The sequence below is a fragment of the Oenanthe melanoleuca genome, chromosome 9, assembly GCF_029582105.1.
Source record: "Oenanthe melanoleuca isolate GR-GAL-2019-014 chromosome 9, OMel1.0, whole genome shotgun sequence".
Lineage (NCBI taxonomy): Eukaryota > Metazoa > Chordata > Aves > Passeriformes > Muscicapidae > Oenanthe > Oenanthe melanoleuca.
In genome coordinates this window covers 21,579,885-21,591,927 of record NC_079343.1, presented here as the reverse complement: position 1 = coordinate 21,591,927, position 12,043 = coordinate 21,579,885, and the positions used below count along the sequence as shown (strand labels likewise).

Sequence of the window (12,043 nt, the reverse complement as noted above, 5' to 3'; positions counted from 1 at the left end):
ATGAATGAAGAGCAGTATGGCAGAGTCCCAAAACCAGCCTTTGGTAAATAGTTGCCAGACATCAGTCTGACATGTTGAAGTACTTAAAATTTGGGTGGTGTGGTATAAATGCTTTTGAGGGTATCCTGGAGTGTTCGGTGTGTTTATCTTGCCTGATTTACCTGCTACAGTCTGGCTTTTTACCTATTTGCTAAAAAATTTCAGTTTCTGTATGATTTCCAAAGCTATTTGGCAGTTGTGCTTAACTTGGAGTTCTCCCATATGTTTTCAGTTTGGTTGGAAAGGAAAAAATTGCAGAATGGTTGGCATCTTGCACAGAGAGCTTCAGACCTTCTTTGTGTCCTCTCTGCTAAGAGGAACTGAGGGAATGAAGTATTTGGAAGTGTGTTCAGCTGCTGTTCCCTTCACTGCCTGATTGCAAATCTTTGGATGAGTTCACAGCCACTCTTGCACCATTTTAGGGAGTGGGAGAGTGGAGGAAGTGTGTCAGGCTCTTGCACTAGAGAAGGTGGAGTGTGACCTACCTGTCTGTGAAGATTTGCTGTAGTCTAAATGACTATTTATGTGGAAAAATGTCAGTTTAGAATATGGATAGTAATTTTTAAGAGGAAGGAGACTCCTGCTTCTCCTGAGAGCAAGATTTGGTGTCCAACAGCAGCTCCTGAGATCTTCAGCTCCTCTGCTCAGAGCTCTGCTTTGCTTTGTGCAGGAGCTCAGCTGGCTGGAGTCAGTGCTTCTGGACAAGTATGTGAAGGTGGGCTGAGATTAGACAAAGAGCAAGCACAGGTTCAGGAAGTGTGTTTCAGGTGTAGGTAAGTTGTAAAGGAAAACAACCAGTCTCTCACTTAGAGAGAAAAGGTTATCATGGAATTAAGTGCATATGTGTAACTCTTTGGCTGCTTGTAGGAACTGGAGTTAGAAGACTTGACAATTACACACATGAGAGAGCAGGCAAGAATTCTGCTAGAAACATGTAGTAGTTCAGATGATGCCTAGAGCCAGCATGTTCATTTGGCAGTCACAAGCTTTACTGTGTCTTGTATTTTCCTACACTAGGAGGTTAGTCCTCTGTGCTGTATTTTTCCCTCTTTTCCTCCCCATATGAATAATGTTTCTAGTAGGTATTTGATCCAAAGCTTTTTTTCCCCTCCTCAATAAGCTTATCATGTGTGCAAAGCATTTGTCAGTGTTGGAAATTGTGTCTGGGAAAGAGAAAAGCTGCAGTGATACTCTGATGCCTATAATGGTGCAGATTCGTCACTACTGCAAGGTGACATAAATGTCACCTCTGAAAGGTGCCATTTCCTTTTACCAAATCTGGATTGGGATGGTAATGATTTAGCGTTTTAAACAAGGAGTTCAATACTAATTTTATCTGAGCTGGTAGCTCCCTGATTTGTCTAAATGAATGCTGTTGTGGGGATATGGCAGGAATACAAGGAGGGAATGGGGCAGCACAGGACCAGCTCTTCCAATAGTTGTCTGAGCTTGGAACAGCTGCTTGCCAGTGATGAGAGCTTCCTGCCCTTTCAGCAAGAGAAGCTGTCATGAAAGATTTTCTCCTTTTCAGTAAATTACTAATGTGTGAGAAGATAGTGATATAAAAAATGCAAGATATGCCAAGACTGTGATTCCTCTCAGACACCCGTTTCTCAGCTTATTATTGATAATCCCTAGATTTAACAGCCAAGGGGTAAAATTGGACCCTGTTTCTGAATTTCCAGGACTAGTGTTCATGAGCTACATTGAGTTTTGGTTATGTAGTTTTTTCCTGCTGACTGCAGTTGGAAGACATATTTTCATCACTGGAAATTTTACTCACTGGGCTATGAAAAGCAAGTAAACTCTGAGAAGGTTTATGCTTTGGGATTTGGTGCTTCCAACTTTCCTCTGAGTGAAAGTCAAGCTCTAGATACATCTATTGGAAATTTTTTAATTGAATGTGTTGTGTCACAGTTAAATAAAAATATATGCCCGTTTGCTTATCTAGGCAACAAAATAAAGTGCTGGAGTAGCTAGTTTTGTGCAATGGTTGCTCTCAGAATCTTTGTTAGTTTAGAAAAATGTTCTTGTTATGAAGCTGTATCATATTAAAGCTGTAGTAGCAATTTAATAGTAATGGCTGTGAAATAAAATCAGAGTTGAATTGTCATCAAGGCTGAATAATTTGGTTGGCTTTGGAAGCTCTCTTACTTAACTCTTCTGATTTTTAAGTTAATATTGATTGGAGTTGAGATGATTTTGACAGCTTACAGAGTTGTAAAAAGGTTAGCAGTTTCAGCAGGGTTGCTTGATCTTACTGTTCTAGTGTGTTTTGTTTATTGATCTGGGGTTTTTTAAAGTGAATTTTGCTGGCTTTGAACAGGATCTGTGGCTTGTCACAGCTTCTGTTGTTATTTCACACCAGGTTTAGCTCCCTCCTAGGAAGTGTGAGAAATATCATTAGGGTGGCTTGATTTGCAGCCTGGTATAAGGTCTCAGTCACAAACCCTGCAGGTGCAGAATGCTGTGGTTCATGAATGCTGTGGTTCATGAATGCTGTGGTTCTCAGAAGGCAGCCATGCTTAGAGGGAAGGAGGCTTTGAGAGTAAAATAACTGTCTTGTTCAGTTTTTTTTTCCTCTTGACTTGTAGAAGTACAAAAAATATACTTTTTTGTACTGCATGTTTTATTTTAATACTCAATTTATAGCTGGTGTATAGCTAAAGTTCTAGATCTCATTAAAAAGATAACTTTGTTGTATTTTCTGAAAGCAAAAATAGGCTGTTCTGCCACCTACTGCTTTAAATATCAATGAGATAACCTGTCTCATACTGGGCTGTTTAGAATGCTTCATTTTAACCCAGGAAGATTTTAAATCTGAGAGGGAATCCTACTTTTGTCTGAAACTCCACAGTCAAGCTGATTCCTTCCCACTGTTTAACAAAACATCCTATGGTAAATACTGGGTCTGTTTGCAGATGGGCCCCATGCCATTTTCATAACACTAAAGCAGTACTGGCTTCTCAGCAAACTAATTTAAGACATAATGTTCTAGTAAAATACACAACATCAGCCATAACAATAGAATTTTTGTGCCTCCCTTCACACTTTGTCTGGCCACAGAGATGTGCACTGTGCACCACAGCTCCAGGTTCCCTGCCCAGTTCCATGCAGAATGCTGGCTTGGCTGGGTCTGAGATTGGGGTGGAGTACACAGATTCTGGTTCTTTTCTCTCAAAAGTAATTGAACCTGAAGGAACAAAATGTATCACAAATGTAATTTTTTTCATTATTCAGATGAAAATGAAAGACAAATTTGAGTTATTTTCAGAAACCAAGGATATTAAAAGTAAGTGACATAGTTTACCATGAACCATTAAGTAATGGATTTTCCTCTTCTCAAATGTATTCAGTGATGTTTACTGCCTTATAGTTGTGTTACTACTATAACTGTGAAGCAGTTGGTTCTTTGGACAATTAAGGCTTAATAAATACTTGTAGGTGTTGCAATAAAAAGGAATCTTTCTAGAGGTGTGAAATTATCCTTGTAGACAAATTCCACACCTCAGAAATTGAGGTTGTCCCTTCAGAGCAGTAAAAATGCTTATGGGTTCTTTTGTCCTTTTGTTTGAATAGGTGAAGCTATTTCTTTTTTTATTATTCTGTTGACAGAAATGATGCAACATCTTCATCAACAGTTAATGAAGCGTGAGCAGAGGTACATGACCAACCTGAAACGACTTCACAAATTGCAGATGGACTACCGTAATCTCCTTGGAGTCACTGCAGAGCTGGTGGATTCTCTGGAGGCCACAATCACTGGCAAGATGGTAAGAGATGACCCAGGTGTGCACTTGCTTCCACACCCACCAGAAAATGGAGACCAAAAGGTGAATTAAGCTTCGTAGTTACGAGCATTTCTGTTAGAGCTTTGGCTCTTTTACTAGTGAAACACAGCACTTTGGATGAGCAGTTCTCCCATTGCCCTGATGAAGGAGAATAAAAGAAGTGCAAAAAGTGGGTTGAATTGTGCTGGCTCAGAAATCTTGAAAAAAATTATCACCATCTTGCAAGACATCTGAGATCTTTTGTGAGAGTCCTCTTTTGAGCTTTGGCATCAGCAGTGACTAGAGTGCATTTCGGTGATTACTGACTGCAGTGCAGCCCATCAACAATTGTTGTGTATTTAAAACTTCAGTCTGGTCTGTTTTAAATTCCATGGTAGTGGAAACAATGTTATCCAAATTTTGGTGAGGAAAAGCTTTGCTCTCTGTTCTGCTAAACTGGACTTGTTAATTTAATCAATAAAGGGAATAGGGAGATAGGAGGGAGTGAGTTATTCATCATGTGAAATGGGCCACATGTATGTGACTGGAGAAGGTACAACTTTCTTAGGAGTGTTTTTTATATGAAGTTGATTGTCTTATTCATGTGTTGTCCTGTCTCCTCTGGGAGCATAAGTTCTGTGTAACCTGAAGGCTGTTATTGCGACAGATGTTAGTGGTCTCTAGGTGCTTTTAAAGGAACTGAATTGTTAGCAGGGAGAATGGCCTGGCATTTCCTTCCTGCCTGCTGAAAAGTCAGTATGTACCTTCCTCCTGTCATGAGCATGAACACCTTATGGTTTGTTACTCTACATCTGAGATCACTGCTCACTATTACTGCAGGGAAGAATTTGCCTGCGGCTGGATTGTGCTTTATAGCAGATTAGAGAAGGTATCTGCTCAACAATAAAATCCCAGTCACTCATTTGCTGTGGGGGTTGCTGCCTCCCATTTCACACCTCCGTGCTCTCCAGGCAATATCCAGTTACCCTCTGTGGTTGGGAGCCAGACGCTGGTTGTCTTTGGTTGCAGATGTTGTTCAGTGTTCTTTGTGCGCCCTGTGCAGGGCACTCATTTGATGCTTCCCAAGTGTGTCCAGCTGAGGGTGCTCTTCTGTTATGGATCCTGGATTCTGTCATTTCTGAATCCAGTGGAGTTGGGTACTGAATAAAGTGATATTGAAGTTACAGCATTCTGAATTTGAAGGGTTCATTTTCCTGCTGAAAGTCTGGGAATATCAGGAGTGTCCCCAGTTGCATTTCTATAATCTCATCTCTCTTCTGGGAAAGGTACTAACTCTCCTGAAATTAAGCTGTTCTGTTGATGTGTAGATTTCCCAAAACAAAAACACTAAACCCACTGAGATGTTTTGCACTGAAAAACAAAGTGCTGTACTGTGTAATTCATATTTATTCTCTCTGCTGTACAAGACGGTTGTGTAAGTTCTGTCCTTTAGGTAAACAACACATCAGCATTGTTTCAAGCTCAAAACTGCTTCATTTTTTAATTTGATTTGATTCCGAACCTTTTGATTCACAAAAATCTGTATGCAAATAGAGTTGTGACAAAATCTAGTTTTCTGCTAGACTCTCTGAAAGTGTTTAGCACTAGTCTTGTGAATAGCAATAACAATTCCCAGATTAAAGAATTTACAGTTTTAAAATTTTCTGTACAGAAAGGTAGTTGCAGTGTATACCTTGTGCTTGTGTCAGTGAACCTCCAGTGTCAGGTGTGTGACTTTTTACTCTTTAAGAAAACCAAACAAACAGCCTTTAGTATAGAAACACCTGTCTGGTAGAAAGCGTAAGTTTTATGTAATCCTCTTCTCACTTTGTTTCCTAATTTCTAGATTACACCAGAGTATCTTCAAAGTGTTTTTGCTTGCTTGTTTAGCAATCATTTGAAACAAACTGTAGCACACCAAATTGACTTCTCAAGGCCTGGAACTGTAAGTATAAATGTTTGGAATTTTTACAGTAACTGTCTTAAAAGACAATACCACTTAAGTTACATATAGAACAATAAATGTTCTGTAATGGGAAAGACAAAATAAAATGTGTTTAAGCTTGTATAAGAATATGGCAGTATATTGTTTTGTTGATCTCAGATGTTGGTCAATGACCTGGTTGTGTAGTTATATCTGTGTAAGTATGGTTAATTCTGTTATTGTGAGAACAGTAAGATTTGCATCAGTTAAAGTGCTAACAAAATGCTTTAAAAAAAACCCCAAACCAAATCCTAAAGCTAATCTTCTGAGCATGGCTTGATGGCACATCTTAGCCAGTTTAGTTTAGCTAAAAAGGGAGTGGTGTTGCTCAGCTCTGGACTCATGCACTCTCCCTTTCTGTTGTCAGTGATGCTCCTATAACTCTACAGAGAATTGGCTTAGCCAGCTGAGGAAGCATCACACAGGATCATGAGAACAAATGTGGAAAAGAGGAGGAAGAGCCAGTTTTAGATGAGCAGTTAGCTGATACACCTAAGCTACCTTACTGATTAATGTGATGGTTTTTAACATCCTATCTAAGAAACTTTGATCTTATTGATAAGCAGCTCAGGATCCCTAGGGTTGGTTTTTGCCCACTTGACCATTCTATGGTTTCTTTTCAGATGACTGCAGTACACCTTGCTCATTTATGTTCTGCTCAATCTCTTCTGCCTAAGTGGGGAGAGAGTTTTGGGGTTATTTTTCAGCAGCAGAGCCAGCTTAGGATAGTTTCTAGTGTCTGTGAAACTTTCTGTGAGATTTTAAACGACTTAATGGTAGTGTAAGAATTGTTCAGTGGTATTTCTTTTAATACCTCGCTTGTTCAAGCTTTTAAATAAGCATTAATCATAAAACTACATCAAAATGTTTTACTAAGAAAATATTGTGTACCACTGTTTTACGAAGACAAGCCAAAATCATGAAATGTGCTTATCGTTTTTGCCATGGCAGGCATTCATGTGTACTTAACTTTGTAGCAGGAGAACTTAGTGAAGTGTCAAAGGAAAAGCAGAAGAAAATAAAATTCCTGCTCCTTATTCTAGCCAAGGTTTTTAATAACAATGCTGCTATGGGTACATTTTGTTCCTCTTGAAAATTTGCTACAGAAAGATAAGGAGATAATAGAAATGCTTCCTTTTCTATGTGCTAATATTTTCAGAGACAACTGTTATTCCTCATTGCTCTTCAAGCTGTTTTAAATGCCCTCACTTTCGTGTTAATGGTCAGAACTCCTTTCTCCTTTGCCCTGAGTTTAGGAGGTACACTCTTATGCAGCCTGCAAAAGCTATTATTTCAGGTTTCAGGAAGGAACCAGGATCTGTTTGTCTGCTCCTCAATATTAGGTGCTGTCTGCTGCTCCCCTCTCCTCAGATTTACATCATATCCATAGCTTATGTCATCTCCCATCCTATAATGTCCCTCCTCCTGCTCCATCTTTCTTCTAACCAACAACTTCCAGAGGTCTTTCCTCTTTCCTTGCCAGTGGCTTTTTGAGAGAATGCTTTGGTACCCCAGTTGTCTTCTGTATTTTTGCCATCTGATGTTGAGGATGTGTGTGCTTCTCTTTCCCTGTACTGAGATTATCCATTCTATACAGCCACATGCTCTCTTCTCTCTGTTCCTTTGCATCAAGACTTCTCTTTTTTTCCCTGTGCTTTCAAGGTGCTCCATTTGCCCAGGGTTTTGCACATTATTTCTTGTCTTCTTATCATACATTGATCCTGCAGTCATTTGAACCCTTTTAGGAAAGGGGCAGAGGGAAGAGTGTCATCCCTATGTAAGGTTCTGATTTCTGCTCCCCTAAAAATGTCTCTAAAAGCGTTTTTGTTCCTAAAGCATTATACTTATGACACTGTGGCCACTTTGACACAGTCTCCAGCTATGCCAATAGGTTAGAGAGAGGATATGTTGGTGGTGGATTTTTTTCCCTGCTGGAAGTAGATCTTTGTCTCCCTTAATTAGGTTAACCTGGGTAAAGCCATGTTCTCCTGGCACAGATGTATCTATTTTTGTACTAGGCTTTGCTAGCTTTGTGGGTCATTTATCCACACTATTTGAGGTAGTTGCTGTGGCAGCCAAGCTCTCTGGTGAAGAACCAGTCCCATTATAGCCCTGTAACTGTTTAGCTTAAGGGTTTCTAGACTGGTTTAGGTCACACCTTAGCATTGGCATTTAGTTCTGGCAGCTACTGTGGTTCAGCTCTCATGTTGTTTCTATAAGCAGATCCATACAGGGTCTCTGAGGCATTAGCTAAGTTTTGGAGGGCTAATCACAGTCTTTGCGTATAGACATTAACTGCATCATAATCAGGTTTCCTCATCTTATCCTTTTGTCTCCTCTTGACTGATCATATTTTCTTTTTTATTTCCCATGTAAAGAGTTCTGGTTTTATAAATGAATGGCAAACATGTAGAAACAGAAATAAATATTAGAAGAAAAAATATTTGTTGTCTTATGAAAATAAAAATGAGACTTCTTTATCATCCCATAATATTTCTAACCACTCCCTGGCTTTGTTGATGCAGGAAGCCAGATGAGATGAACTAAAATTCTGATTGTTTGCCACTACGCTTCTCAGGCATGCCATTATTTTTTCTTCAAGGATTCAAGTACTTCATTGTTATACACTCAGATGTTATTGTTCTACCCTTAAGTGGTTTCAGGTTTTTACATAAGTTTTGGAATAAAGCTGGAGGCACCGTGACCCAGACTGAGTAGCAGCACGAGTTCACAGCATCTGTGCTGGATTTGTGTTGGAAGATTCCTTCGCTTTTTGCCCATAACTACTTAGAGGCACTAGTGTGGTCTTTCCAGCTACTCCATTTCACAAATGCTCCTTCTCGTCCTGCTGTAAGGGGCAGCCAGCTCCATAATTGCAGAGGGAAGAGACTAGCAGAGGGGCAGCTACTTTCATCCTTACCTTACCATCATCTTACCTCATTCTGTAGGCAAGATAAGTGAGAATCGTAAAAGAAACAGTCATTGTCTAAACAGTTTTATCAGGCATTAAATATGGTGGTTGTTGGTTGTTGGGTTTTTTTTTTTCCCCTCTTCACCTTGACTGCTCAGGATGATCCTATCTCACTGATATCACCAATGTCAGGACAAGACCCTGAAATAAATTGGTTCTGCTGGATCAATATTTCTAAATAAATGAGCAGAAAAAGAAATCATTAGCAAGAAGATTACTTTTTTTTTTTGTTATACTGTCATGCAGCCTTAAATTTCTACCGCTGTTATTTAGGGTATGAGTGGACATGCATTGCATTATTTGGAAAGAGGAGGTGCATGAGTTCACAGCCAGTTGTACTAATGCAGCTCATGAGACAATTCAGGTTTTGGGTCAGGTTCTGAGAGCAGAAAATGCTCAAACTGTATCATTCTCTGAGATCTGTACTTGAGCTTTAGAGTATATTTTGTTAAATCAGCTACACTGGTAGTTTTTAGTTACACTGGGAAGGAGGATGTGAGTACTGTAACCAAAATGAAGTATTGTCCGAGGAAATTAAGGAGCATACCTTGGATTATATCCTTGGTAGCATTATTTGTATGCAAAGTTGATTTTGTTCCCAGTACATTGTGCTCAACTTTTAATGTTGGGGAAAGGCCTATTGTGTAGTAGAAAGCTGTGAGGTCTCAGGCTTTGAAATTACAATAAAGGTGACCTGTATCAGTTGTTAATGTGCAAACATCAGCTTCCTGGCTTGCCCCCCACCATGGCTGAAGGCCTGTCCTTTCAAACTGGAAGAAATTTGTATCAGGAGAACAAATCCCAGAGGCAAGTGTTACTGACCTGGCTTTAAGACCTGTGGCAATAACAGCCAAAAGAGTTTTCTGTTGTAATCATACCCCGAAATCTTAGTTAGCAAGGGCTTCTAGTGTCAGCTTTGTGTTCTCTGGTGAGCTGGATTGGATCTCATTCATTTGCAGAACAACTCCCTGTCTCTTGCCAGCTCTGTGACCTCCTGGGTCAGCTCGGGAGCCTGATCTACATCCATTAACAGGATGCATCTGCTGCTTGCAGTGGGAGAGAGGCCACACTACAGTGTTACAGCTGGGAGACTTTCCAAGGCCTCTCTAAAGCCCTGTTATACCCTAAGGTTTTTCTCTTAGCTGCAGTTGGATGTTATTGCCACCTTCCATCATGGATATTTGACATGTGTGGTCCTGAATTGGGAGATAAGAAACCTGAGAGAATTGTCAGAGCAGAAGGTGAGGATTTAAGAATAGACCAGAGCAGCAGGTCTGACAAGCTGAGGAAATGTTTATTTGAAGATTTAATAGATTCCTGACTTTCTACTGTTCTTTTGCATAGGGAACTAATGTGGATAATGGTAAATTTGAAAAGTATCCTCAAATCATAGAATAGCCTAGTTTGGAAGGGACTTTGAAAGGTTGTCTGATCCAACCTTTTGTGATTTCCTTTAATGTTAAAAGTTTACTTTAATGTTGTATTTTGTCTTGATGCCTACATCAATTTTCACTGGCTCAGGTCATGCATATGTTGAAATGTCTCTCATCATGATGCAGTTTATTTTCTGGTTTCTTCTGTTCACTTATTGGTCACTATCTATGTAATCCTTTGTCTTAAATTTAATTTTAAATTGTCTTTGCCAGGAACTGTCTGTATGTGTGTATAGCACCATGAAAGTTAGTAATCATTCACATCAGGGAATTCTAAGTGTCGTAATAGAAAGAAGAATGTGAAACTTTTAAAATTGGTTAAAGAATAAAGAGAACTTTATTTTCTGCTCACAGTGAAGAGTGGCAAGTTTCTTATGTCTCCTGTGTAAGGCTGTATATGTCTGTTAAAGAGGAGCCTGCTAAATAAGGTGTTTATGTGCTTACTCATCTGTACAAATATGTCCTCTAAAGGAAGTACTGGCAGGTTTGCACAAGAAGATTGGAAGCAGAATAATTATTGTTTGTCTTATTTCATTGTGTTGAACTGTGTACTTTTATTTTTAATTAAGACTGTTCTTTTTAGATACAAAGCTGTTCTAAGTATTTTAGTCTAATTAAGGAGAACATGGCATATTTTATACTAAACTACTCAAACCATAAATTAGCACCATTCTTTATTTTAGTAACAACATCTTAGGTTTCCCTACAGAGACTTTCTTAGTTTATCCCTGGAACCTTTTTTGGGGTGAAGAATTGATAACATTGCTGAAACACCTTAAATTATCTCTCTCAGTCTTTGTTATGTGCTGGTCAGAAACTCCAGACAAAGCAAGTGTGGAGAGTAGTGGCAGGTGCTTTCTCAGAAGCTGAAATCTTCTGATCCAGGCCATGTTCAGGTCACCTCTCTTGGCTGCCTCAGTGGGGTGAGCAGAACAGGTCATATCTTCCTGTAAATTTGTCAGTGTTTTGTGTGTAGCTGTTCTGACAATGACAATGTAGAACAATGTGCAGACTAAGTGTATTTTCTAGGTGTTGAGAGGAGAACTTCCAAATATATCACAAGAGAGACACAACAATTTCAGTTCTAAGACATACAAGTATGAGATTGGGAGGACATGTTTTTACTTTTCTTTTCAAAGCTAATAGTCTGTTAATTTTTAGCTAATTTCTATTGGTTGTTTTTTTTTAGAACTGTGCATTTCTCTGTGATTTATTTCTGTTAACTTATGTTTTTTTAATCTTCTTTATTTTAATGTGTGTCTGTTTGCCTATAAAGGGATATTACTCTATGAGCCCTTGTGATGACGGATATGTAAGTGTCTATCTTTATTTCCTTTCACATTGCCTGCTCAGTCTGTCACAGTCTGTATTTCTCTTTATTTCACAATGTGCAGCAATTTTCTCACATTTTAACTTGTCATGACATTAACTGTGTGGCCAGAAAATGTGCAGGGCTTGGAAATTCTGCATGGGGCATGGAATAGATTTTCTGGGTAGCCTTATGGCTTCATAATGTGCATAACATGGCATGTCAGCATAAGAGCATCTTTGTCCACAGCTTTTACATGAAACACAGCTTCTTACAGCATGCAGAAAGCAATTGTTTCTTCCATGGGATCATCTGTATACAGTATACTTTCTTTCTGAAGTGTGCCAAAACCAGCTGACCCCACAACACCTTTGACAAATCAAAATTATTGCTCAAGGTAATCCAGGAGTTGTGCTCTTCAGAGGAATATGTATTCTACATATTTAAATTTTTTTCCTAAAGTCAAACTTTCTTTTGGTAGTAAAGATTATGAAATTCTTTCACACAGTTAAAATGATCCGCTTTTATGAAAACACA

General features: G+C 39.1%; 1 protein-coding gene across 9 annotated transcripts in view; it reads left to right on the top strand.

The window, feature by feature from the left end:
* The window catches only part of ARMC9 (armadillo repeat containing 9), a 77,903-nt gene that overhangs the window by 6,750 nt on the left and 59,110 nt on the right, over positions 1-12,043 (top strand). For 6 of the 9 annotated variants that reach the window (XR_008841192.1, XR_008841193.1, XM_056498871.1 and 3 more), the window contains exons 8-10: positions 3,655-3,812; positions 5,656-5,754; positions 11,474-11,509. Coding sequence is in view for 6 of the 9 variants with exons in the window: in XM_056498871.1 (XP_056354846.1) it covers positions 3,655-3,812; positions 5,656-5,754; positions 11,474-11,509 (293 nt within the window). In the remaining 3 variants the exon portion in view is untranslated. The remainder of the gene's footprint in view (positions 1-3,654; positions 3,813-5,655; positions 5,755-11,473; positions 11,510-12,043) is intronic. The other 3 variants (XR_008841194.1, XM_056498875.1, XM_056498876.1) reach the window with 1 other exon arrangement.